The sequence below is a fragment of the Pseudopodoces humilis genome, chromosome 21 (assembly GCF_049639895.1).
Source record: "Pseudopodoces humilis isolate 2021_Gansu_Grassland_sample_001 chromosome 21, ASM4963989v1, whole genome shotgun sequence".
Lineage (NCBI taxonomy): Eukaryota > Metazoa > Chordata > Aves > Passeriformes > Paridae > Pseudopodoces > Pseudopodoces humilis.
This window is the reverse complement of record NC_142220.1, coordinates 7,154,939-7,181,591: the sequence shown is the minus strand read 5'-3', so window position 1 is coordinate 7,181,591 and position 26,653 is coordinate 7,154,939. Positions and strand designations below refer to the sequence as shown.

Genomic DNA, 26,653 nt, shown 5'->3' with positions numbered 1-26,653 from the left:
AGCTGAGTCTGTGACAGGGAGTCACTGTGGCTGTCACAGCTGGAAAGCCACTGGGTCATGGAGGGAAACCTCGTCCATATCCTGAACAAAGCCCACCAGGCCTCCTCCTCCGCCTCCCTCACTCCCAGCTGGGAGGACACAGGCCAAGGGATGATGGTGTTACACAGCAACTTTGAGAACTGCCAGGAAAAGCCTCTCCCTCCAGGATGAACCAAGTGATGTGGCTCAATGCTGGTGATTAAAGTAATGCAGTTTGCCTTCCCTGCAATACATAATTTCTGTCATATACCCTCATTTCTGCTGCTCTGTGGGGTGCTCTGATCCATCCTGACCACAGGGGATGGATCCCAACAGTGTTGTCACCTCCCATCATTTTCCCAGCTGCCAAGGCTGAGATGTATATTGTACATATATAAAATAAAATTAAAACAAAATGTAAATACATGTATATATATATTTGTTCAGCCAAGTTTCACCTCCTCCTTATATATATATATTTTGATATATATATATATTCCTTGCATATAACAGATATAGCATATAATAGATATTTTATATATAATTACTATACACGTTTATATGATATGCAACTATATGTGATATGTACACTATGTATTAAAGATTTAATATTTTATATACGCTATGTAGTTTATCTATAAAGTGTATATTATTTATATAATAATACATGCGTTAATATATTTAATTTATAGGTGTTATATATAAGCACACAGTGCATGGAAAGGTCAGCCTAGCGCTCTGCCAGATGGGCCGGAGCTGAACTTTCCTGTTTAACTAAGCCATTGAGTGCCTGTACCCGTGAGGATTCCAGAGCGGACAGCGGAGCGCCGGGCACGGAGCGTTCCCTCGGGAAAAAGCTGCGGGAGCCGCGGGCCGGGCGGGTCCTCCCGCCGCCCCCGCCACAGAGCGGGGCCAGAGCGCCGCCGCCGCGCTTCCGTTTCCCCCGCCGCCATCTTCGGCACGGGCACTTCAGCCACCGCCGACACCCCGTGCCTCTCACCGCCGGGCAGGAGCGGGAGGCGGCCGCGCTGCGAGCCGCCCTCGGCCAGCGGGAAGTGTATTTATCCCCCGAGGAGAGGCGGTTCTGGCGCTGTCCTCCCGAGGTACCGGCGCACTTCGGGCAGGCGGTGAGGGGACGCCGTGACGGGGAAGCGCGGCTGCGGTGCCCTCACCTAAGATGGCGGCGGGGGCGGGCTTCTCCCGCCGAGAAGATGGCGGCGGAGGGAGCGGCGCTCTGGCCGGGTGGCGAAACTCGCTGGGCTGGGTGAGGGGAGCGGGATGGGACCGTGGCCCCCAAAGACTTCCCCCTTCACAGGGACTCCCTGCGCCGCCACGGAGACCTCGGTCCAACCCTGCTGCATCACAAACCCCCCCAGCCTTCCTCCCTCAGCTCACCCGTACCTTCTCCAGTCCAGGGACCCCTCTCCGCCTTGCTACCCACCCTCATTTTGGGGTCATCCCTCCCCTGGTGCATGAGGGGCCGCTGAGTGGGCGTGGCGTGGGGTTACCCGTTGCCTGTCTACCCCTCTACTCCCCAAAGCAGCCGCTGCTCCATTTTTTATTTATTTATTTTTTTTAATCATAATTTCCACTCTCCCTTTCATACTTTGCCGCAGGAATGGACCAGCAAGTCCATAGGTAGCGGAAGGGTCCCCACCCTCCTCTTCCCCCTCCTCCTCCCCCTCCTCCTCCCCACCCCTTAAGGGGCGGTGATCACGGTGGAGAGGAAAGAAAAGGATGCCACGGAAGCTGTTGTTGCCTTATAAATCTGTTTTTTCTCACTTTCGAGCTCCACGGGGGTTGCATGACTCTTTGGCGATGAACGCGGCCAGAAGTGGCTACCGGGTCTTCTCGGCCAACTCTACCGCAGCCTCCACCGAGCTGGCGAAGAAGATCACGGAGTAAGTTGCCTTCTCTTTCAAGTTTCTTTCTCTCCCATCGCTCCCCGGCGCAGGCAGGAGCCCTCCCGAGCGGCTGGAGAAGCTTCTGGCATCCCCCGCATTCCCAAGGCGTCTCCTGCGAACACCTTTGTGGAGATTTTGCGCTGGGAATCTTCACCAGCTCTGCCTGACCCAGCGATGGAAATGGACTCGCCGCTTTATCCCTTCTTTGATGTCCATTTCACTGCTGGAAAGGCTGGGCTACGGCAAAAGCTGTTAATTTTGGGGAGGAAGGAGGTGAAACTTGGCTGGACAAACCTCAGAAAAGCGTTTTTAGCAGGTTTGGGAGACTCTCAAAACTTTCTCCAGCTCCTGACCTTGTTTTCCCAGCAGCTTCGGTGCCTGGGGCAAGGGGAGTGTCCATGTGCACCTCGGCACAGCACCTTGCACTGACCAGAATGAATTCTGGAGAGCTGGGCAGCCTGGGCTGTTTGATTTAGGGTAAAAGTCTGCCTCATTTTCTTCAGCCATCAATTTAGGCAGAGTTTGACCTTGTCTTGTCTGGGACCGATGTGTTGGGTCCTGATGAGTGAAGAGTGTGACATCTGCCTCCAAAATGGGGCTCTTGGTGCTCTTAGATACAGTTCATAGGCAGCTGATCCCAAAATCGAGGGGTCTCAGTGCTGGTTTGTCTGCTGCCCCTGACAGCATCCCAATTATCCTTGCTAGGCATCTGCTGCCCCATTCCCATCTCCAAGGGTGTGCTTAAATTGGAAGCAGGACTTAAGTACAGGTGAGCTGCCACTTTAAACTGTGAGAACACTTTGCTGTTGGTCCTGCTTGCTTAATAAACAGTGTTCAATCCTTAGCACAGATTATCTCCACGGAGCTGACTTGGCTGTTTGGCTGGGAGGTGTATTGGATAATAGTGATGGACTTCTTTAAATGTGAGGCTAAGAGGAAAATCCTTGTGTTTGGGAGTGGAAAGCCTTTTTTTTTCCTTGTTTTTTGGGCTTATGTATTCTTGCTTTATTTGGTCAGTTCTGTTTCACTTTCCTGTCACTGAACTCTGAAACTAATGTATCTCTCTATAAAAAAGTAAGTTTTGCTGCAGCAGATGGGACAGAGTTTTACAGAGCTTGTCCTGTTGCATCAACATGACACAACAGAATTCCCCTGGGGACAAGTTCTGAGTTCTCAGGACTGGAGGAGCAAATGGGCAATCTTTCTTCCTTGTTCTTTGTCTTAAAAATAACTCCCTTCTTTGTAAAGATGAAATGAGAAGAGACACAGAGAGGCTTCCCCAGGCCATGGCGCTGGCTGGGATGATTTGCTGATGTTATCCCAGGGATGCTCTGGAGGGGAAAGAAGCAGGATCTGGATCCAGAATGACCTCCCAGCCCCCTCCTTGATCTCTCACCAAGTTAATTTCTAATAGGGGCGATGTGGGATTTTTCCCTTGGCTCTGCCATCAGTGGGATATTGGATGCTCTGATGGTGGCACGAGCACAGCCCTGTGACACACAGCTGCCACTTAACTGAGGCTTAAGGACATTTATCTTTGTTGTGGGTACAAAATCTGGAACTGTTCACAGTACAGATTTGCCCACAGTAAAAAGTCTCCCAAAATTAAAGGTATTTTCAGCATCTAGCACAGTGGTTTTCCACTGCCTTCCCTTAGGAGCTTGAGGGCTGTTTCAACTGACCTGTAACACATCCCTTCTTCTTTCAGGTTGCAAAAGATGCATGGTTGCTGCCTTTCCCCCTGTCTCACATCCCAGCCTGTTCTTTGCTGGGAAGGTCAGTTGCACCTATAAACAGAGTTGGAGCAATCTTACAAGGGTGAGTCTGTCCTCTAATATTGGGGGTTCTTTTTAAAGTTTTTTTATGACCTTGAGTAAAAGTAGTAAAAAAACTTTAAAACAACACTCAATATTAGGAGGACCCCTTGAGACACCTGTTCATCTGGGCTCTGTAGGTATGAGCTTAAGATATCTACTTGAATAGTTCTGACTTATCCTTTTTAAGATCTCCAGCCTGGAGAGGAGCACTGTGACACTGACCAGCTTTCAGACACCTGATTTATCTCCTCGCTTTCTTTACTGCAAAACTTCCCAGAGCTACTTTCATTTCAGGCTCTGAGTATCATATTCTGGCACAGTTCTGATCTTCATGATTTCCCTTGAGCATTCTCTGCTTATGGGACGATGACTAATGGTCAGTCTTACTTTCACTTTAGGTTTTCAAAGTTTTAGTTGATAGTAATGACTGCCAGGGAGAGGAGCTGGTGCTGGATTATTAGGACCTTGTGAAACTTGAAGTAATGAAGATCTTCCTTGGATTCAGCACCACTGAGACATAAATAAACCCATGTCTTTATTTTTTCTGTTATAAATTGAGAGTGATGATTATTTTACTTTAAATTCTTTCCATGATGGAAAGAAAACTGTTGCTGTTAGGACACTTGGCACCTGATTACAAGCTGCATTTCCAGGGGACAAAGATAATTTCTGTGACCAGTGCTGGTCCCTGATGGGCCTGTGTGCTGCTGGGGGGAGGGAGATCTAGAAAGTCTTTTTGATCTTTAATCCAACAGATGCATTTAGATCTCCTTGTGACTGCAGTGCTTGGCTCAGCAGGTACAAATATTACATTCTACTCACTGCTTATGTGTTTGGCTTGGAGGAGGTTGGTGATTGAATCTTGCTAATGCCTCCCCAGAGCTCCTGCAGCTCTGTGATGTGGGATGTGATACTCTTTCACTGCCAACTGTGGATGTGAGTATTCCAGAGATTTACTCAGTTTGCAGCGTGGAAAATGCTGGTGGTGTGAAGATAGAGCATTGCCATGAGCATGAACGTGGAATTAGGAAAACACAGGGATTTGTGTTCTGACCTCTGGCTGCACGGAGCTGGGTCACAATGCTAAACCCAGGGTGGTATTTTCTGTGACTGGGTGGGAGGTTAAAACCCTGCTTTGGGGGGAGACAGTACATTCAGGGGACTTGCAGCAGCCTCCCTCAGCTGAGGGAGGATTTCTGGTAGGAAATGTATTCTTTAGGTCATCTTACCAGCACGTGAGAGGGTGGCAGAGGGGAGTCACAGTATTTCTATGCAGTTTAGTTAGAGCACAGAATGTGGCTGAGCAGGCTGGGTTCATGAGGAGCTTTCTGTGCTGGCCAGCACAGCTTTAGGGGAAGTTCCTTCACCAGGAGTAGAGGAAGATCTGCCTGTTATTTGCCAGTAGTTGGGCTGCATGGCTTTGGCATGGCTGGAACAAGTGATTCCAGATGAGCAATAGGAACTTTTCTTCAAATATTCAGTTGGGCTGGGTGGATGGGGAGAGGCAAAGGAGAGCTCAGATAGTTCTAATGATATCTAAATAGATTGTATCCAGGAAGCTGCCATTCCCTTTCCCTTTCCTGGCTGTTCTTTTACTGGGGGATTAGGAAGTGTACTGCAGAGCTGCCATTGTGCTGGCTGGACCATGGCTGATCTTTATTTAAATATTTGCTGAAGTTTGAAAAGCAATTCAGAGTCAGGCTGTGGCTTGATTTGGCCGCAGTCAGGCACAGCACAGACCCTCTCTCCTCTGCTCCAGCTCCTTCTGAGTCTGCAGATGTGGGGAGAGTTGGGAGTTTGTTGAGCTGACACCAGGGAAAGTGTTTATAATGAAGCAGATATTGCCAAAATAAATTATCATAATTAAGAGCTTTGTGTTTAGATTTCTCTTCAAATTAAATGTTTGTGCTGTAAGCTGGCTGAAAGCTCCCTATGGAGATAACCTGACAAATATCTTAGATTCTGGTCACAGAGGAGGAGAAGGAAACACAGCCTGGGCTGAGGGTACTTCTCAGTGGCACTGAAACAGGCTCTGATGGCACAAAGTACTGTGAGTACATTTGCCCCTTGAAATTTGATTCAGCTGAACATGGAGTTGCTTTGTCTCAAGAGCCTGGTACAGTGGTTTTTGACAGTCTTCAGTGGAGCATTTTAAAGTACAATCTGATACAGACTCCCAGTGTTTCCTAAAATACTGCAGTGTGTCACTTCCTCTTTAAACTATGGGTAACTCCTGAGCTGTTTTCACTCAGATGTGAATTTGAGACAGGTTTTATAAACACTTTTGTATTCACAGCTTAATATCCTCTTGGCATATTTTGAGACTGCAGAAAGTTTGATCATCCTTCCTGGGCAGTGTTTACAGAGAGACTCCAGATCAATACAAATTTTTACTGGCCAATTGCTCTGAGTAGGATTTTTAAAGCCATAAAGAGGTATTTTTTTTCTCTTCAGTGCTGTCATGCCCCAGAGGAGTTGATTTAGTGATGGAGCTGGTGTGAGGATAGCAGCTCATTTTGCTTGGAAATGTGATTTGTCTTCAGGACCTAAAATGTTACTTTTCCCAGAAGCAGCTTTATCTCTGCTGGGTGTGTGATCTGGGTTACCTGCAGTGGCACCTTCTGTGTCCTAGTGCAGGCCTGCCTGTGTCTGCAGACAAGTGATCAGTAACTGTGGTAGCCCAGATTATTGTGATTATGCTGTTAGTCCTGGAGCTGGATGAAAACAGTTCTTGCTGTCAGTTCAATTCCTGTATCCCCTTAAAGCAACAACCAATTGGGAACTTCAGGGTGGAGGGGATTTTTGAGAGAAAAGAGTTGGGATGGAAAAGAAAACAAGGGAGAGGTAATAGGAAGGGGAAATTTATCTTTGAACTCTGGCTGCTGCCAGGCTGTGTGGTCAATAAGGTTGTGCCCTGCCCTTGGCTTCCATGCAAATATCCCTTTTGATAAAAGTCCTCTGGAATTTGGTGCTTTACAGCACCAAACAGTCCCCTCTTTATTGTCCTTGACTCAGTCAAGGTTTATCAGACTCCCTCCCTGGCTGATACCTTGTCTAACCAAAGCCTCCAGGAAGGGATTTGGTACAAGGTGTGCCCTTGGGGTGCACATACCTCAGCTGCTCTGGGGAAGCTGCCTGTGGATCCTGCTGTGCCTGTGGCTCCTGGGACTCTGGAGTGCTGCAGGCAGGGCTGATCTGGGACTTTCATGGGCAGTTTTATCTCATATCCACTGCTCTTGTTTACCTGCAGTCAACAGTTGGAGCAGAGCTGGGATTTATTGTTTGACCAGAGCTGCTCATTCCTCTAAATTGTCATCTGTTCCTGTCTTTTCTGCTGCTCCCTGCACCCAGGTTTGACAGCTGAGCTGCTTTAGTGCCCCAAGCTGAGCTGTTTTAGTGTCTCTTTTGCCATGGGGGAGCAAACTTGCCCTTCTGAATTCTGGTTTCAGCAGCACACAAACTGCATTGCTGCTGTATGGTGAGTAGGAGAGCACTGCGCTCTGGTTTCTGCTAGCTGCATTATGGAATCATGAAGGTCAAAAAGACCTTTAAGACTGAGCACAGCTGTTAACCCAACTCTGCCAAAGCCACCACTAAACCATATCCCCAGGTGCCACATCTACATGTCTTTTAAATCCCTCCAAGGATAGTGACTCCACCACTTCCCTGGCCAGTGTGTTCCAAGGCTTGACAACCCTTTCAAGGAAGAAATATTTCCTGATATCCAATCTAAACCTCCCCTAGTACAATGTGAGAATGATTCCCTGTGAGCACCACAAACGTGGTTTCGTTTGCCACCACTTGGCACTGAAAGTGCCACCTCCCAATGGGTGTTTTGCTGAGATGAGTCCAGCTGGACTGGTTTTGAAGCTTTCCATCCTGCCATGAGATTCAGGGCTGACTAAGAGCACTTGCACAGTCTCTCCAATGGAATCTTTTTTCCCCAGTACTGAGGTAGGATTATGCTGTCTGCAGTGAAGTCAGGGCGCACGTGCCTCCAAGTGGAACTTGCAAGACTTGCCATGTAGTTGTGGTGGAACAAGTGTGAGTCATGAAACATTTCCCACCACACACTGCTCTGGGGTGGGTGGATGTGTGTGTATGTTTCTGAGCTTGTTTGGACACAGATGCCTTAGCAGTGATTAGGACTGAGCTTGGTGGTTCCAAATGCCAGACTGTCCTCATCAGGACAGCAGGATCACACCTGAAAAACTCACCTCTGGTGTGGGTGAGGTGCCAAGAATTGCTTTTATTTGACTAGCTGCCAGCTCTTTTTGAAGATACTGAATGTACTGAGGATGCCTTTGCATTGCAGCTGCAAGTTTTAACCCACCTGGGCTGAGAGGAGCCCAGTGGGGAGATACGTGAGACTTGTCTGGCCTGGGCTGCAGGGTGATGCTGCAGTTGGTACCGAAGCAGGGCTGGTGACAGTCTGGCACGTCCAGCTCTCGAGGTGGCAGTTTAGTCACCAGCCCAGCCATTGCAAAACGTGCTGCCAGACACTCAGTGGGGAGGGTGTGTGTGCCAGACGTGCTTTCGAGCCAGCTAAGCAAACATATCCCATGGCATCCGAGTGTCTGTTATCTCAGCTGTCCCAAGCACACTCTCCAGGCCAGCTTCTAGCTGGGACCTCCAGCTCTGGCTCACAGCTGAGCCCAGCAGTTGTTGATGGGACAGAAGCATGCCAGGGTCAAACTGTGTTGTTCTTTCACTTCTGAAAGCAGAGATCTTTGTGACAATTGAAGAGCAAGGCCGAGTTAGTGGGTAAGGAGATGGAGTGAGACCAACTGCTGAAGGCTGTAGATCAGAAAAAAAACAGCAGAAGATATGTACTCTTCTATTTAGGGTTAGTCCTGATCTGAAGAATTTTGGCATATATCCAGGTAAATACAGTGCAAGTGCAAACAGGAAACTGCTGCCATAATCAGCATGGTGAACAAAGGTATTTTTCAGGCATAAACTCTTTCCTAATTCATTGTGTGGCCATGGCCACAGAGCATATACTGGGAGAGGAGGGAATTGTCCCGGCTCCATCTCCTTCAGCCCAAGCATTTCACTGCTGCAGGGTCTCACAGCTGAGGCTCTGGGTTAAAGCACAAATGCCTTTAAGTACTTACTAACGGATTACTTGTCAGTACAGTTAAGTACTGAAGTGTCACCTGAGGGAAAAGTCTGCATTTTGGAGCCTTTTAAAATGCTCTTCAAAGTGAGTCTTTGTTTTGTAAGAAATAAATTAAAAAGAGAAGGAGGATGACTAATCTTTGTTGTGATGAGTGTTGTAGATTTGATATTTAAGAAAAGGAAGGAGTAATTTGAAAAAAAAATTTAAATTGACATTAAAATCTCATTTATCATTTGAGTTATTTCAGAAGGAAGGCTCAAGGAGGAAAAAAAAAGGAAAAGAGGTGGGAGTCAAAAAAGTGACTCAGGTGCCATTAATTGAGTCTGAGTAAATCATTCAACTCTAGTTGTACATCAGACTTGCCCAAGGGAGCATTGCACAGGCTGGCAAGGTGTCCTTTGCCATCAGGAGTCACAGCCTGTGGTCACTTATACAGTCTTTGGGTAAAGCAGTCACCTGCTGCAGAGTGATGTGTCCCAGGGCCCTCTCAGGGACATCAGAGGGAAGGAGACCCCCAGAGAAGGGGATGATGTAGTTCTGCAGCCTGGCTGGCTCACTCAGCTCCCTCTTGGGCAGTGGTGTGTTTTGGTGGTGTGTAATGTGGTCCATTCCCTGTTTTGCAGCACAAACTGCCGGATTCCTCCATTTCCAACGTCCTTTTTTTCTTTCCAGGCGTCTCGGTGCTGAGTTGGGGAAATCTGTGGTGTACCAAGAAACCAATGGAGGTAAGAGAAATCTCTATATTTGCAACTGTTCTGAGGTAATCTTAGAAATGCTGTGTAACTCCATTGGGCAGACCTGCCTAAGAAGTGCAGTGATTCAGCTGTGATGTTACTGCTGCCTCTGGCAGTGCTAAACCTCCATGGCTGACCTTGGACAAAGCAATTAAACATGTTCCTTGCTTTCCCTGGTTATCTTGCTTGTTTACCCATCTGCAAACTCTCCTCTAGAGTCCTGCCTCAGGTTTTAGTTGCTGCCAAATCTTTTATGCTCCTATGCTGAGCAAAACATCTCCAGATTTAAAAGTGATGCCCTGCTTTTTCAGTGTCTGCCTTGTGAAAATTTAAATTATCGCTTTCTTTCAGCCCTTCCCTGACACACAAAATTTACAGCTGCCCTTGCCTTTAAAAGTGCAAATTCATGGCTGTGCTGGGGAAAATGCCTCTTGAAGGTTGCTTTTGTTTTTAAGGAGGTTAACACTCCGCAAGTGTCCATTTTCAGATGCTGGTGTAAAACACAAGGATTTTGGCCAGCAGAGTTCTGTAGCCAAGAGTCATTTACTGTTTCAAGACCTCTGTTAGCTTGTTTGCAAGAGAGAGTAGTGATACAGAGCTGCTATAGGAAGGGGTGGAGGATTTTGTGGTAGTGCTGCTGCTGTTGCAGCCGGAATGGGCCTGTCAGCGGGAGAGCTGCTGTGGTTATGGTTGGGCTGGCTGGTGCATTCCTGCCCGGGAGAGCTCGCTGCCCTTTGGGGTTGGTTTTAAATCAGGTTGCTTGCTATGAGGTCTGAAGTCGTTTTTCATCGCTGCACAGCTGATCAGTCTGCTCTCAGCAGAGTCCTGTAGGGTCACTGCCAGGGCAAGGCAATTAGACTTGGAATTCCATAGCTGAGGAGCTGTTTCTTTCCTTTTCTTTACCCCTTCCCTCTAGCTCATGACTGTGTGGAAAATGAGTGGCTAAGGCAGGCACCTTGGGAAACCTGGAATCATTGCTTTGGCTTTGCAGAGCTACTTGGGGTTTAGTTTCTGCATTTGAGTCAGGGACTGTAGGAGTGGTGCTCAGCAGAGACCCAGACTCCCAGCCTGTGCCAGTGTTGAAATGTGAATTTTCTATGAACCTTGATAGTGAAACTGGGGAGTTCTTGCTCTGAGTTCTGTGCTGCTGGTGTTGCCTTGAGCTCTCCAGCCAGCATGGAGCTGATCCCATGGTAAGCTGTGAAAGATCAAAGTGCAAAAAGTGCTGAGTTACCTTCTTGGAAGTTCTGAAGGTTGTTCTTCCTTGGGTGGTTAATTGCTCACTAATGAATGTGCTGTTGACATCTCTCAGCCCTCCATGGAAGTGTGAAAAGGGTTTCTCATTGAGAGTTAGGTAAATTGTCTTCTAAATCTTAAAATTCTAAATTCTATAAAAAAAACAAACAGATATTCAGTCTACTTTTGCTCTGTAAATACAACTAACTCACTGGTATGTCATGCCAGCTCTACCCAGGTCCAGCCTTTGGAAAATCCAGTGGGCTCATTTGCATATGTATGTGCACAAAGGGCAGAGGAGCGAGTCCTCATCTGCCCTGACTAGGGGGCAAGGTTGCTGCTACAACATGGTGTGTTGTCAATGTCAACCTGATGTTTGGAAACAAAACTGACTCTGTTTTCCATCCTTTTCAGAAACAAGAGTTGAAATAAAAGAGTCTGTCCGTGGACAGGATATCTTCATCATACAGACAATCCCCAGGTGAGGCACTTGTGGCTCAGTTCTGCACCTGGGATGTGCTTTGAATACCTAGATCAGCAGATGCTTCAGTGGTTTGCTCACTGCTAACCAGCACGATAACCAATGGAACTCATGCAGTGTTGTCATTGCTCTGCCTTAGATCTAAGCCCCACATAGTGTTAAGTTGTTAACATTCCCAGGGGATTGATTGCAACACTGAGATGCTTCCCATCAAATAGATGGAGTGTGTCACTTGAGGCAGGAGCAGGAGTGACTGATGGTTCCCACTGAAACATCCCTGGTCTGTGTGTTGGTGGCCTTTCAGGCTCAGCTGTTGGATGATTTCTGACTGGCATTTCCATCCCAGGATGGGTGATTTCCTCTGCCTCCCAACCACCAACCAACAGAGCCAGCATCAAACAGCAGCTGCTGCTTTCATTGCAGGCTGGATTACTCTTCCCCTTTTGCTGTAGTGATGTGAAACTGAGCTCAGGTGGAAGCCCATAGCCTCCCTCCTGTACTTTTACAGTTCTTGATGATGGTGAGGCTTTTTGGGTTTTATTTTGGACTGTTCTAGGCTTGGAGTAAGAGAAGTGCTGCAAATTACCAGGGGGCTAGAAAACCATCTGTAACCCCAGAAGCCTTGCTCCTTGCTGGCTCAGGAAGAGTAATGGGACAGCACTAGGGTGATGGGAGGGGAGCCTACAAATAAATGATAGCTGCAAATCGACCTACTGTGATCAGGGGAGGTGCTGTTTTCAGAGATGTGGTATTGATATTAACAAAACAAGAATATTCCTGCTCTGATAGCTTTTTCCAAATTACCAAATTCTGCTCAGATTTTGGAGATCACAAGAAGTAATAAGTTAGCAGAGCTCAATTGTAGCTCAAAAGTAGTAGGGAGCAGAATTGCCTGGACACAGGATTTTTTCTTTCTTGCTAGAGAAATAGAGCCCACTGAAAATTCAAATTCATTTCCTCTGTGAAATGCTTGGCCTGTTGTAAAGAAATCAGTAGGACTACTAGACCAGCTTACTCCTGGAATTCCTCTTGCAGGCAGAAACATTTTCGTAGGGCTCATCTCTCTCCAGAGAGATGCCCCAAGTGTTTCCTCCCTCAGGGAGCAACTAAATCCCTGCAAGATGAAAATCCCCTGCTGTAGGATTATGTTTTGGGTGAATGGTGCCATTCTGTTGTCCCTTGTGAAGGAGTTCTCTGAAATAACTTGTTACTGAGAGCTGTGTAAACATGAAACAGATAAATGTTCAGAGAGAGCTAACTCAGAGCATTAGGGATAGGAACAGTTTTGGGAGGGGAAAGCCTCCCTTTTTATTTTAACTTGTTGATCCCTTGTTTTTCCATTAACTGAATTCAGTGTTTTGGGCCAAGAAATGGATCTTATTTTAGCCAGAATGTTCAAAGCCCTCCAGGTGAGGAGCCAGTGTTGTGCAGCCAAGTCATCTTTCATTCCTAAACTGCAGCTGTGCCTTGCTGCATTGCTAGAAAGGACAGGTTCAAGGACATCTCAATTTTGCAGTGGGTTTCAGGAAGCTTTTTAGGAGAGTCAAAACAACAACTGTGTGGAATAATCTAAGAATAGGACTTCCACACTCAGTAGTGGTTTGAAAAGAAAATATTAGGACTTGTTAGTAGAGAGGGAAACAACCTTGTTATGCTGCAGTGTGAATTCACAGTCTGCATCTTAAATGCACAGAGAGAGCAGAAAGACCTGAATAATTGATACAGGCTCTCTGTCGTAAAAGCTGTAGCACAACCCAAAAAAAGGTGACAAGGACACTTACCATCCAAGACTGGTGTGTAGACTGGCATTTGTATGAGGGAAAATCAAATAGCTCATGTTTAGGTGGTAGAAAAATGAACGAGTTGGCGATTTTGTGGTACCCTAAAGGCAAAAGGAACCTTTTAGTGCTGAGTGTTGGTGCCGATTGTTGCAGAGTCTATGGACAGTATCACAAAAGGTGTTTGCTCAGCCTCCAGAGCAGGGGTGTCCAGGGATGGCCCAGCCAGAGGTAAGGAGCAGCAAGGGAGTCTCTGGGGTGGTAAGCAGGGTGTGGGGGATAGCTGAGCTGTCTGAGTGTCCTGGTAATGAGCTGCCAGCCCCTGTGTGAGGTCTTGGCTCAGCCCTCCCAGCGGTCACTAACTGAGCATGGCTTCAAGGCCAGAGATGAGGAGGGCAGCAAGGAGCCCAGGATGCTCTCTTGGCTTTTGGAGATGCTGGGGCTGGGCTTCCTCCATCAATGCCATTTTCCCCAGCTGGTGCCCTTGTTTAGGGTCAGTGCCCCTTGCAGAGGAGCAGATCAGTGATGGCTCAGCTTGAAACCTGCTCAGCCCACCCACCCTGGGCCCTGCTGGAGGGACAGACACATCCACCTCTGCCTACTGCCTGTGCCACCTGGTCTGCAGGAGCTTCCCTGAGCCCAGCTTGGGATCCTGCTTGAATACTGGGAGAAGCACACTCCTTGAATAACTTCTCCTTCAATATGGCTACTGGTGTCCTGCAGCAGCACCAGAACTGCTGGTGCCTTTTGAAGTCCCAGTCCTGTTCTCTGCCTGCTTTCCATGTGAATATGCATGTATTTTCAAAGAATAAGTTGAAAAATAATGATGAAAAATACTAAGTTTCTCAGATGAGCTTTAAATAGGCTTCAGTTTTACCACTTTGTTTTTACATGACACTGATAGTAGCATCTTTTTCTTCTCTCACAGCCCCACTGGCACAGCTAAACCACCAAAGGGAAGAAACAGTTCTTTGTTTGCTTGTTGTCCTGTGTGGCAGGGGGCTGTGTTTTATGTAATTCTTGGCTGGGTGCTCCAGAGCCAACAAAGCTTTCTTGTGTGTAAATGGCATTGTGTGCGCAGGCTGGCGGGGCCAGCGGGACAACAGAGACCCAGAGCCTCACAAAAGAAGAGGCACAAGTGGAGGTTAATTTCCAAAGGAAGAGAGAGCAGTGGGAAAATGGAAATGGTCAGAGGTTTGTCATGGGTCATGTCTCTGGGCAGTTGGAGAAGCTGTCTGTAGTGGCTGTCTCAGGAGGAAAACAGGGGCTGAGCAGTGCTTGGGTAATGTCCAGGAAGCTCTGCAGGGCTTTAGGCTGCTCTGTTTATTCTGCTGCTGTGTGGAAAGATGGCCCAGTTAGCCCCTGCCCTGTCACCATGGGCTGCACAGCTGAGCCACTCCCGCACTGCTCTCCTGACTGGGCTGGGGGTGTGGCGTGTCACTGGGAGCTGTCCATGCTGGAAACTCCCAGGAAAGGGGGTCTTGTCTTGCAGGAGTGCCTGTCCTGCCATCTGAAGCACGTGCTCTTCAGTTTCCAAATGTTCTTGAGTCAGTCTGTGGTGAAGCAGTGTCTCTTGGTGCTGGTCTCAAGAACTAAATGGGATCTAAGGGCTTAGCTTTTTTCCCCATCCCAAAATTAATGAAAATGCAGATTAATACACTCCTACTGGGCCACTCCAGTCATTGTGGGTGAGCAAACTGTAAATGGAATATTTCAGTCTCATGACCAGTGACAGGACTCAAGGAAACAGCACGAAGCTGAGTCAGGGGAGGTTTAGGTTAATATCAGGAAAAGGTTTTTCAACCAGAGGGTGGTTGAGCACTGGAACAGGCTCCCCAGGGAAGTGGTCACAGCACCAAACCTGTCTGAGCTCAAGAAGCAACAATCTCAGGGACAGGATAGGATTTTTTTGGGTGTCCAGTGCAGGACCAGGAATTGCACTCATGATCCTGATGGAGCCCTTCAAACTCAGCATATTCTATGATTCTTCTGCCTGTTATTTTTTTCTTTGGTTGTTTCTTCTTTCAAGAAACAGTCCTTTAGCATTTCATGTGCTGTTGTTCCTTCTGTCTCTAGATAAGCTAAAGTATGGAGATGCTGACCTCCACCAAAGTGCTATGTCTGGAGTTTGTACTGCTCCAGTTTCAGTATTTTTTAAGGCAGGAAAAATAACCTGCTGTACATTGTTAAAGAGGAATATACCCCAAGAAATCCAGTGTGGATGAAGTTGTGTTGGCTGCATGTGAAGACTATTTTAGTTCAAATTAAACTGTATCAAGTGACATTTGTTCCAAACTAAATTCTATACAAAGCCTTTTTTGTTGGATGGTGGAGGGAAATCATCATACACGTTATGTTAGAATATAAAATCAAATTCCAGTCCACAGCTCTTGAGTGCTGGTGTTGTGTCCTGTATGTGTAAGAGTTGATTGTAATTTGTTGTGGCTTGGTGGAAGGAGCTGTATGGCTGCAATCTGGGTGTGGCACACATTAGCCTGAGATGTAGCATTATTTTCTTGGAATTTTGGTGAGGGGTGGTCAGTATAAATGGAAAAGGAGTTGCATTGGAAAAACACCTGCTAATATTTGGAATTGTGTTCAAATCTCCTAGAGATGTGAATACTGCTGTCATGGAGCTGCTGATCATGGCCTATGCACTGAAGACTTCCTGTGCCAGGAACATCATTGGGGTCATCCCTTACTTCCCCTACAGCAAACAGAGCAAAATGAGGAAGAGGGGCTCCATAGTCTGCAAGCTGCTGGCTTCAATGCTTGCCAAGGCAGGTGAGTGTCCCAGGGAGCAGCAGCACAGCAGGCTGAGTGCTGCTGGGCATCCCAGAGGTCACCTGTCCTTCCAGTCTCCTGTTTGATGTGGGGACATGTTGCTGAGATCTTGAGCCACATTAGAGGAATTAATTTTCTTCAGCTTTCTTGTATTTCTCTGTAACTTGCACCTGGGGAAGTGGCCTAGAAATGTTGTAGTGAAATACAGTGTCAGGCCAGTGCTGTGGCATCACATGCCTGTTTCTCATTATGTCTGTGGAACTTTCTGTGTTAATCTGTTTATGATTGTTTCATGACATGGCATAATAGTCTGAGTAATAGCTAAAACAGTCTGAAAAATGGAGGTGTTGAAGGAACTCCAGCCACGTGGGAGTATTTTCAATAAATTGTTGTCTTTTTTCCTCCCTTAGGTTTAACACATATTATTACTATGGACCTTCATCAAAAGGAAATCCAAGGCTTCTTCAGCTTTCCAGTAGACAACCTGAGAGCATCCCCTTTCTTGCTTCAGTATATACAGGAAGAAGTGAGGTTACTCTAATTCTATGTATATCAACTTGTTTGAACTCATTTTAATGTGATGGCAGCATTGGGCCTCTGCTTAAGTAGAGGTGGTGGTGTCAGTCTAGGTCAATCCTTCTGTTAATTAATTCTTTCTCAGGGGGCACCTATTGCATGTTTCATGGAAGGATGTTACACTTCTGTGATTAGATAGAAACTGAACTGCAGCACAAGCAGGAGAGGAGCTTGCTCACTGTGGAGTTAGTGCCATTTGAGAGATGCTACTTGTGCTCCTGCCTCTAATCACCTCTGAAATCCCGTTAAACTGCTTCCCCTCTCCCTTGGTGCTGTGCTGGATTTCTGACTCCTCTGAATTATTGATAGACTTTGTCTTGGGCTGGGTGTAGGAGTGCTGAGCACAGCAGGGCTGGGAGCGGGGTGCAGAGGTTTTATTCTCCATGTGCTAAAGATGATTTATTCCCATATGATGAGAGCAAAGCTTCCCCATATGGGGAGGGTTAAACATAGTGAACATTCCCACCTTTGCAGAATACACAAATACTGGTGTTGGAAGCAAGTGCAGTTGCCTCTCTAGTTTCTTGTCGCAGAATGAAAATTTGGTTCTGGGGAGGAGGATGGGTGAATTTATTCAGCCATGTATCAAACCAGTTACTCCCTAGCAAGAAGGTCTTTTTTTAATTAATTAACTTTTTATCACATCCAGATTCCAGATTACAGAAACGCAGTTATTGTAGCCAAATCTCCTGGCGCTGCTAAAAGGTAAATGGATGCTTTGCTGGCTGGTTAAAAGTTACTAGGAAAATACCTGAGCTGGTGGAAGATGTACCAGGGAAAGTATGGGAGGGTGGCAGATGGATTGATAATCTGGTCATAATTCCTTTGTGGCTGGAAATGGGATGGATGTGGTGCAGATAGGCAGCTGAACTTTGTATTCCCACCCTCATGTGAGTAAACTCTGGCAGTCTCACTGAAATGGTTCACCTGGAGTCAGACTTGCTACTGGAGTTTCAGCACTGCCTGACCATCTCAGAAAGCATTTCACATGTGGAGGAACATAGGAGACCCTGTGGTGGAGTCAATGGGTAGAGTGGGCTTTGGGATTTTATTAAGGAATGAGGAGTCACTTCCAGTGAGGTTTCTTGCAGAGAAACAGCCACAGAGGTGCAGCCTTTGCTTGCTGTTGATCTGGGAGAGACTTGCTGTAGTGGGCTGTGAAACTGCATCAGCCCTGCACCTTCCTGAGAGGCTGTTTTTGTGTTGCAGGGCTCAGTCCTACGCCGAGAGGCTGCGGCTGGGGCTGGCAGTGATCCATGGAGAGGCTCAGTGCACGGAGCAGGACATGGATGACGGGCGTCACTCCCCTCCGATGCTCAAAAATGCAACTGTGCATCCTGGCCTGGAGCTGCCATGTAAGATCAAGCTTCTCTGCTTACCTTTGGGGGGAAAAAAAGAGAAGAGTTTGGTGGGAAGTTTCTGTTGGTTTATTTGTGTAACCAACCTAAAGGCAGTTAGACCAGTGGAATTCTTTTCATAGAAAGGTTGATATCAGTGAGTTTTAGGAGAATTCACAGGGGAAGGTTTTTATTTAACTCCTTCTGGCCATGCAGAGCATCAGTAGTTTCTCCTTGGCTGTGCCTACTTTATAGTGTTATACTGCCAAACCTCTGATAAAGGTGGTGCTTTTACAGTATTCAGCAACAGAATTCATTGAGCTGATGAAACAAGGGAGATGTAAAAGTGTAAGTAATGAGATAACGATCACTGAGGCTGTTGGCTCTATTGGGGAGGGGAGGGCTGGTCTTTATCTTCCCTTCTCTGCAGACATTGTTACTGCTGGAAATTTTCTTCACCTCGGCACCCAGGTGATCATATTCCAATGTCTGTTCTGACAAGGTTTTGAGGTTTATGTGGCTGGGGTGAATAGGTTCTCCAAGAGCATTGTTGTCCTGCTTCCAGAGCTCTTGCCATTGATTTGGGAGCAGAGAGCAAAAGAAAAAGAAGAAACTTGTGTTCTGGGAAATGCCATCCTCAGGATTGTTTGTATTCCTGCAGCAGTCAAATAACAACAGTACAGTCAAAATCCAGCTACTTTTTGGGAAGATTTTAGCTTTCTAGGCAGGTGGTGGTAGGAAAGAAATTGGGAGCAGGAGTGTGGCTGAGAAGTGCCTGTGGGAAAGACTGTGCTGCTGCATGTGGCAACACCAGCAGTGGTTTGGCTACTGATAATCATCTTTGGAAATTTAGGGAGAACATCCAACCAGTTTGTGGGCAGCTTGTGGAGGGCAGGCAAGTAAGACTGCAGGCGTTTTACGTCACCCCAGTGTGTCTCACTGAAATACAATCAGTTAAAAAGTGCTTTTGTTGCTGGTGAAACTCCTCTTGGGCCTTGGGGGGCAGGTGGGGTTTGGCAATGAAGTTTGGGGCTTTATTTTCCTCCTGACAAGAGGATTTTTTTTCATGCCTGTCCAAGAAAGCAGGAATTTGCATTGTTATTCTTCACTTTCTCCTTCCCCTCCTATTCTGGAGGATGCTGTCCTCCAGAATATCAGTAGCTGACATGTCTGCTATGGAGGAATTGATGTGATTGTATTTTTATTTCCAGCCATGTCACTTCAAAGAAGCTCAGTTGTGGAAGGTTGTGCTGCTGGAGAGCCCTGTAAATGGTTGTTCATACAGAAATGTGTCCTTGTCCTGTTTAGTAATGAATCCAATGGAAAATTGTTTTCAGTCCTCACCTATCTAAACACAAACTAATTTGCTGTATCACCACTTTCTTACTATCTCCTGCTGCACAAACTCAGCACTTGATCAATGACCTTACATCCCCAGCATGCCTAAGGCACAGTATAAAACAGTCGAGCTGTGGCTTGGCAGCTCTCTGTCATGGGGTGGATTGTGGGGCAAACTTGTCCAAAACTCTCCTTAGAAGTTGTTTTCTATCCTGAGAGATCCCTGGTTTTGAGTGAGCAGGGTTCTGAGGTTATCCCTGTCTGAAAGCAGTCTGCATTCTGGTTGTGTCACAGTCTCTGCCAGACAGAGGTGAAAGTGCAGCTGGGATGGCAATGCTGCAAGTGTCTCTGCTGACCCTCTCTGCTGTGCCTCGTTTCTTGTCCAATTCAGTCATTTGAAAAGCATCTCCCACTTCAAATGTCACATTAATTCCAAACCCTCATTCAGCTCTCCCTTCCTGGTGGTGAAAGCTCTGAGAGCAGAGTATAGCAGGGTTCAGCTGTGTGATTGGTTGTGAAAGGTCAGACACATGCTGCTGCTCAGAACTGGATGTTCCTTACACCAGAACTGTCCCCAAACCCTCCAATTATCAAAACAGAAACGGTCTGTGAGTCTGCCTGGCTCAGCAACCAAACCAGGGCCTGGCAGATAGAAGGTTGGGGATGTTCCTGGGGAGTGGCTGAGACTTCTTATGGGGCATCCCACTCTGGGCTACAACCAGATCAGTGTGGAGGATCCCAGACTTGGCAATTGTGTTAGAACCAGGAGAGAGGTGAAACCTGTGTCTGGGAGCAGCCCCAGAGCCCCACAGCGATGGCTCGTGCTTTGTGCCATTCTCCATGGGCTTCCCGGTGAATTGGCTGGGCTCCTGCGTCCTGGCATGCACCTTCTCCCCCTGTTCTAGCAGGGATCATGTGCCTCTAATTAATGAATGCTAGGCAGTGTAATGGCTTATTTATTGTCCTGTGAGTGTGGCCTGATGTGATATTCTGATTCGTAGGGAGCCACAACAGAAAAATACCAGAGGTGCTTCTAATTGCACTTAAAATGCTGTGCTAGAGTGGCAGCAAGAGCCCACATCACTGCAGCCCCTGAAATCAGAGCCTTGGAGACAGGATGTCACTCCAAGGTTATTCCCTTTGATTGTGTGCTTTTGTGTCTCAGAGCTTGCAGCTGGCTCGGGGCTGTGCCTTAACAAATGCATGGGGACTCTTTGCATGTTTCCGTGAGAAAAAGAGTGGAGCACCATCTGTTAAATCATTTCAGTGGCTTTGGAATTCAGTACTTTATACAGAGCTAATGGTCTGCTTGAATCCCAGAGCCCAGCAAACTGCCACAAAGGGAGTTAGGGGAAAAAATGGAGTGACCATAGATCTGTTCCTGCTTCCCTACCCCCATCTTGCCTGTGTTTAGGCTGGGCACAGGGATGTTTTCTGTCCTTCCAAGGTTATCTACACAAAACAGTTCATTCTTGAGCAGCCTTTTGCTCCCAGGCTCTGTTATAAATGCAGCATTATATTTCTTGGTGATTGTCACTTTAATTTGCACTGTCAGCTCCAAACAGAATATATTTTAGTACTTCTTAACTCATTTTTGACCACTTAATTAAAGCACCATGTTTACACACCTGGGAATGTCCTTTTTTAGTGCCAGTGATCCTGCCTTTAACATGTGGTACTTTGGTGTATATTATGCACATCTGAATGAAAGTGTTCTTTGATATTCTTGTTTTGTAAAAAATGGTGGTTGGTCTAGTTTTTTCTCTTTTATTTTTCCCCCTCAGAAGCTACAGGTACCACAAGCATCTTTTCTTACTCTCCAGAAAGTCAGCAGGTCTTAAACCCAAACACGTATATGATCCAAAGGGTTACATCGGGCAAAAGTACCACCATGGCTTATTTCTGTTACCCTCTTCTGTCTGTGAACATAGAGTATTTGTGTCTGGGAGGAAAATATTCTTTATTGAATCATTTTTCAAGGCACCTCCTCATAGTAGTTCTGACTTGCACATCCTTATATGTCCAAAGATTTTGAAGAAGAAACTGGCTGCACTAACCCTTGTGTAGACTCTCATCACCTTGGAGCAGTTGAGATTTGATGTGGTTGTGGGTAGATCTTTGGCTTGCAATTTCTTTTTCTTTTTTTTGCAGAGAAAATTGAACAAGGAAAAGGGAGAACATCTCTTTAAGATCCGGGTAGGTCGACATGTTGCCTACCATTCTTTAAAAATAAACCAAAATTGAAATACAGCTTTTAAAAAACAGACAGAGATGCAAAGCACTGCTAATGTTGCTGGTTGCCATGTTAGCCTTTAAGCATAGCAAGGAATATGTCTGCTTCCTTCATGGAGTAGAAGGATACTGATTTGCTGAAACTCCGTATCTCTGTGAGTAAAATAGTGCTGAATTTCAGCTCTTCACCATTTGTGTAGAAAAGTTTCCCCTGACCTGGCTGTTGTAAGCAGAGATGGCACTCTTCAGTGGATACACACGGAGGCTGGGATGGCAGCCAGGTGGAATCCTTTTGATACTTCACAGCTCCCACCAGGAGCTCTGTTACTGTCCAGACTAGATAGTAAACTCATAACTAATCTAAGCAGGCCAGTAGTGCCTGTAACTGAAATTTACTCTTGTGGTGCTTAATCTTCATTTATTACAAATAATCTTCCTTCTCATAAGAATATTTTTCCTTCAGGGTTTAGATGTGACTTTGCATTTGATAGGAGGCTCAGAAATAACCATGCAAGGGAGGCTGAGGAATCTGTGCCACAAAGAGCTGTTGATTAACTCCTCAGTCCAAGGTAGCTGTGACTTTTAACTGCAAAACCTGGCAATGAGTAATGGGACTTTGGGCAAAACAGAACTTCTGGACACCTTTTATACAGTTTTGGTTAGTTTATGAAAAACCAGCCTCTGGAGTAGGTCATGGATGTGAATACACAAGGATCTTCAAAGTTGTGGTCCTTATAATTGCTTTCATCATATCCCTCAGTGTGACTCATTCACCCAGCTGTGCTTGCACTCTAAGCTTTCCCAGGCACTGATGAGATATGGGAATAGTACTGGATCATCCTGCTGTGCAGGATGTATGACTTAATGTAAGACTTTTTTGGTGAGGAGAGCAGAGATCAATATTCAGACAGGCTTTTTGATGGGCAATGGCTTGTGTTCTCCTGCTGCTCAGGTATTACATTGAAGTGGATTACCCCAAAAGAGAAAAATCTTGCAGTGTCTGAACTCCTTGAGGCACTCGAGAAGCCTCTGTGGCTGGAATCCTGGCAAGACCTGAGCTTAGAAAAGGAGGGGCACCAAGTGCCTTGGCAGGACACTTTGCACTCACTGTGGAGAGTATAAAATAGGGGTGTGGGGGTGGGCCAGGTAAGTGTTACAAAATGCTGGAGGTGCCTCTTGACTTCAGTGGTTAGATCAGCCCAGACTGTCACCTGTTGACACACATCTGCCCACCACGGTGTCCTTTCCATGCTGGAAGGTTTTGTTCCAGCACCCCATGGCAAGTGAGAGGTTTGGCAGATGGACACCACGTCCCTGGCTGGCAACCAACTGGAGGCTGGTTGCTGCTTGGTGTAAGTCTGAAGGCTGTGTTACATCTGGACACTCTCAGTGCATCTTAGTTCAGATCTCTGGTATTTTTATGATGCTGCTGGAATTTTGGCAGGATGTGTTTTTGCATGAACCCTGTCAGTACAAAAGTACTGTCAGGAGGGAATGGAACCTTATTTCCCAGTACATCTCTTCACTGTGTGACAGGTAGCACAGCTTGTCAGTGTATCCTTTGATCCAGTTGCTGGTTGCACTGAGCTTGTTGAACTGAGTTTCAACTGAATTTTTTCCTACCCTTTCCATTAATCCACTTAAAAAATAATCAGCAAATTTGCTTCTGCAAACTTCCTTAAGCTTTCTTTGCCTGAGCAGGTGGTATTAAGGTTCTTACATGGTCTCAAAGACCCCTCTGTGTTTGGTGATGTGAGAAAGCAAATGAGGTGCAGTGCAAGTCTCTGATCCTACAGATGATTTACTGAGTCCAAGAGGTGAAAAGTTGCACCTTGTAAAGTGCCTGCCCTTTGAGAGGTGCTGCTTAGAAAAGCACATTTTTTGTTCCCAGTCATGGAATGGACCCTTTTTCAAGTCCTGTGCTGGAGCTCAGAGAAAGTCACTGATATTGCCCATAAACCAGATGCTGATTTGTAACTCTCCTTGCACATGGGTTTGTTAGAGTTTGAATTGCTTTCTGTTTCTGAGGTCAGTACAAAATCCCCGCAGAAACAGAACTTCCTCTTTATGCAGCAGTGCTGTTCATTTGAGGAGAAAAATGGTGTTTAAATCAGGGTTCCTCGCTTAGGTGGGTGTCAGGATCACGTAAAGCACATCTGTGTCTGAATCAATGTAAGATGTTTAATGGTTCAGCCTCTTGTGTGGTGGAACTGGTGGGGTTTGACTCAAGCCTGACTCACCTGGACTCTTTTTTTCCCTTCTTCTTTAGTGATGATGGCCAAGGAGAAACCGCCAATAACTGTGGTTGGAGACGTTGGAGGAAGAATTGCCATCATTGTGGTATGAGTGTGAGGGGAGCAGGTGGGGGGGTGGCTTCCTCACAGCATCTTTGCTTCAGCTGCTCCATCCCTGAGGGTCAGAGGGATGGCTGGTGGGAGGAGTGGGAATGTGTTTTTTAGACACTCATTTCTTCAGTAGTGCTGGTGGCTTTGGTTATTTCAGCTTTCTGGTGAAAACCATTTGCACTTCAGCTCTTTAAGCCCTAAAATCTCCTTGCTCACTTGATTCTAAGTGTCAGATGTCTGCAAGTAATGAATAAATCCAGGGCACACAGAAAAAAAACCTTGAAGTGTTAAAAAAACCCCAAACAAACAAAAAACTTTCCAAGCCTCTCTTACTTGCAGTGCCATGCTGCTGTGTAAGTAATCAACATGCAGCTCCTACCCCACGAAAAAATATGCCTTGCTGATGATAAACTCTGCATGTGCAGGGACTAATTTGTTTCCAAGACACAACATTTGCTGTCCACATAGCAAAAGGGTCATTAAACCCGGGAAATAGCATTCACAGATTAGTCATGCACGTGGCTGTCCTCATCAGCAGCTGAAGTAGACAGGGATTCTGTTTTTCATCTGTGTGCATGGCCAAAGCTGCAGTACCCTGATCCATGCCTACCCTGCAGGCTCTGTGAACTTCTGGTTTTGATGTTATTTCTGTTTCTGCTCAGGATGACATCATTGATGACGTGGAAAGCTTTGTAGCTGCTGCAGAGATCCTGAAAGAGCGTGGAGCCTACAAGATTTTTGTGATGGCTACTCATGGGCTCCTGTCAGCAGATGCTCCCCGTCTCATAGAGGAATCCTCCATTGATGAGGTGAGTCTCCTCTCCAGACTGCAGAGGGAGGGCTGGCACCAAAACTCACAAATTTATGTCCTTCCTATGGCACGTAGCTCATGGTTGGAATTACTCATTTAATCAGGTGCTTTCAGTTAGCTGGGTCTTCACTGGAACAAATAAAAAAAGAGCTAGTGTGATTAATACTTGCTCAGATCAGATCTGCTTCTCTGAGTGTATTTACTCCCTTATAAAAATATTAGTCATCCCTGCCTGGACACTTCCCTCCCTGCAGCTGGGGCTGTGTGGCTGCATCTCACTGTGCAGCCCCTCTCCCCCAGCTGGTCAGGGGCTGCTGGTACATGAAGAGGACAGGATTTCAAGCCTTAGTAACAGATCCTGTGATCTAAGTGGGCCCATCAGCCTGTTGGAGAGTGCTGGTTTTGCTGGTCCCCTCATCAGACTGTCCTAGAGGGGAGACCATTTATTTTAATCTTTTTTGCTAATATGCAAGGATTTCTCCCCCTGAACTGTGAAACAGCAGTACGCACCCCTCCTGGAGTCAATCCAGGGTGGCTGCTCAGGGAGGGTGAATGTTCCAGCAGCACAACTTCCTTTCCTTTCTGGCCCTCCATAGGTGGTAGTGACCAACACTGTTCCTCACGAGGTGCAGAAGCTGCAGTGCCCCAAGATAAAGACTGTGGATATCAGTTTGATCCTCTCGGAAGCCATCCGGCGGATCCACAACGGCGAGTCCATGGCCTATCTCTTCCGCAACATCACTGTTGATGACTAGACCTGAGCCTGCCCCCGTCCTGGATTCCAGAAGAGAAGGAAATCTGCATGGAAAGGCAATATCATAAAACATAGGCATAACACAGCTGTTTATTTTTGTAGGAGCGTTGAGGTTTTCAGGGTCTTGAGCCATGAGATCTAATAGAAAAAACCAACCTGACCAGCACTTTACAAGTGAATAGAGGGGGACACTGGCATAGGGGGGATTACACCTTAATTAAGAGAGATGGAGAAATGAAGTGGTGTTGAATTTTTAAGTTTCTTTAATGATTTTTTTTTTTTTAGTATGTTATCTCTTGCCCTGTAGGGGCAGAAAGAAAAGCTAAACAGAAGTAGCTGTCAGCTTGTGAGAAGGGAACAGACTACTCATTGCTGTGTGGGCAGCAAGAGCAGCCTTTGGGGTTGTTTCTGCCTGTGTCTTGCCCCAGAGCACGGAAGGGAATGTTCAGGCTGTGCTGCTGGCAGAGCTGAGCCAACAGCAGCTCCGTGCCAGCTCAGTGGCCTCTCCTCTCCTGCACAGCAGAGCAGGGACTTTCATCAAAACTAAGTTAGCGGAACATCCCGAAAGGACAGCTTAGGGCAACCCATTGACAGGGCTGCTCCCATCCCTGGGTCAGGGAGCTGGGAACAGGCTCTCGTGTGTGTCCCAGCAGAGCAGGGAATGCTAGTTTATGTGTTGGCCTTTTCATTTTGTGAGCTTTGGATCATTATTTCTCCTCAGTGATGAGTCACGTGAGGGTCCTGGTCCTCACTGGAACACTTGTCTGCACTGCAAAACCAGGCACGATTTTTGGAGTTGCCTGGGGCTGAGTTTGTGGCAGAGTCTTGTGGGGAAGGGAAGTTGGAACAATATCTGCTTCTAATGCAGCCATGCTCTCCAAAACACTAACACTGAACCTGCAATAAAAAGTGTAAGATTTTTCAGCTTTGGTGCTTCCTGTGAATGCTGTGCCCTCTGAAGAGCTGCTGTGTCTATTCAGTGGGGCTGTTGCTGTACCAAGGCTCACTTGGCAGCTTGCAGCCTTTTTTCACAGGGAAGTAGGACTGGCTGATCACTCCTTTCTTGAGTGATACTAATTTCTGAGTGGAGGGGACACTTGAGGAAGCAGCACAAGATGCATGTGGAGGGGCTTTGTCTCCAGGATGATACAAGGATAAACTCCCAAACTGATCTTTCCCCTTGATGAGACAAACACACTCCAGAAAAACCTACAACACTGGTCTGCTGATGTGAGGAACAAATAAAAGCTGTTGCTTCAACAGCACAGGAAATGTTTAGTTGTTTAGTGTTGGTTATCCTTATTCTACAACCTTCCATTCCACTCAAACATCTAAAATGTGCCACTGGGCCAGCAGTGACTGAGCAGGACAAGCCTTGAACACAGG

The 26,653-nt window shown here is 46.6% G+C and overlaps 1 protein-coding gene across 3 annotated transcripts; it reads left to right on the top strand.

Moving 5' to 3' along the window:
• The first annotated feature begins 966 nt into the window (after positions 1–966).
• On the top strand, positions 967–26,541 carry PRPSAP1 (phosphoribosyl pyrophosphate synthetase associated protein 1). Of its 3 annotated transcripts, none has more exons than XM_088065407.1 (11): positions 967–1,121; positions 1,808–1,919; positions 9,534–9,586; positions 11,246–11,312; positions 15,702–15,874; positions 16,285–16,400; positions 17,100–17,155; positions 17,660–17,805; positions 23,627–23,697; positions 24,365–24,511; positions 25,110–26,541. In XM_088065407.1, exons 2-11 carry the CDS (start codon positions 1,837–1,839, stop codon positions 25,266–25,268), a joined length of 1,071 nt encoding a protein of 356 aa, XP_087921533.1. In that variant the 5' UTR covers positions 967–1,121; positions 1,808–1,836; the 3' UTR covers positions 25,269–26,541. The 3 variants fall into 3 exon arrangements, with proteins under 3 accessions (XP_087921533.1, XP_014111385.1, XP_087921532.1); XM_014255910.2 differs by lacking the exon at positions 967–1,121 and adding an exon at positions 1,218–1,282; XM_088065406.1 differs by lacking the exon at positions 967–1,121 and adding an exon at positions 1,638–1,656.
• The last annotated feature ends 112 nt before the right edge of the window (positions 26,542–26,653 follow it).

Excerpts from the sequence above, each read along its gene's own strand:
- PRPSAP1 (XM_088065407.1), top strand. The coding sequence starts at position 1,837 with ATGAACGCGGCCAGAAGTGGCTACCGGGTCTTCTCGGCCAACTCTACC. Across the intron at positions 17,806-23,626 it reads TCCTGGCCTGGAGCTGCCAT|TGATGATGGCCAAGGAGAAA; the intron begins GTAAGATCAAGC and ends CTTCTTCTTTAG. Across the intron at positions 24,512-25,109 it reads AGGAATCCTCCATTGATGAG|GTGGTAGTGACCAACACTGT; the intron begins GTGAGTCTCCTC and ends GGCCCTCCATAG.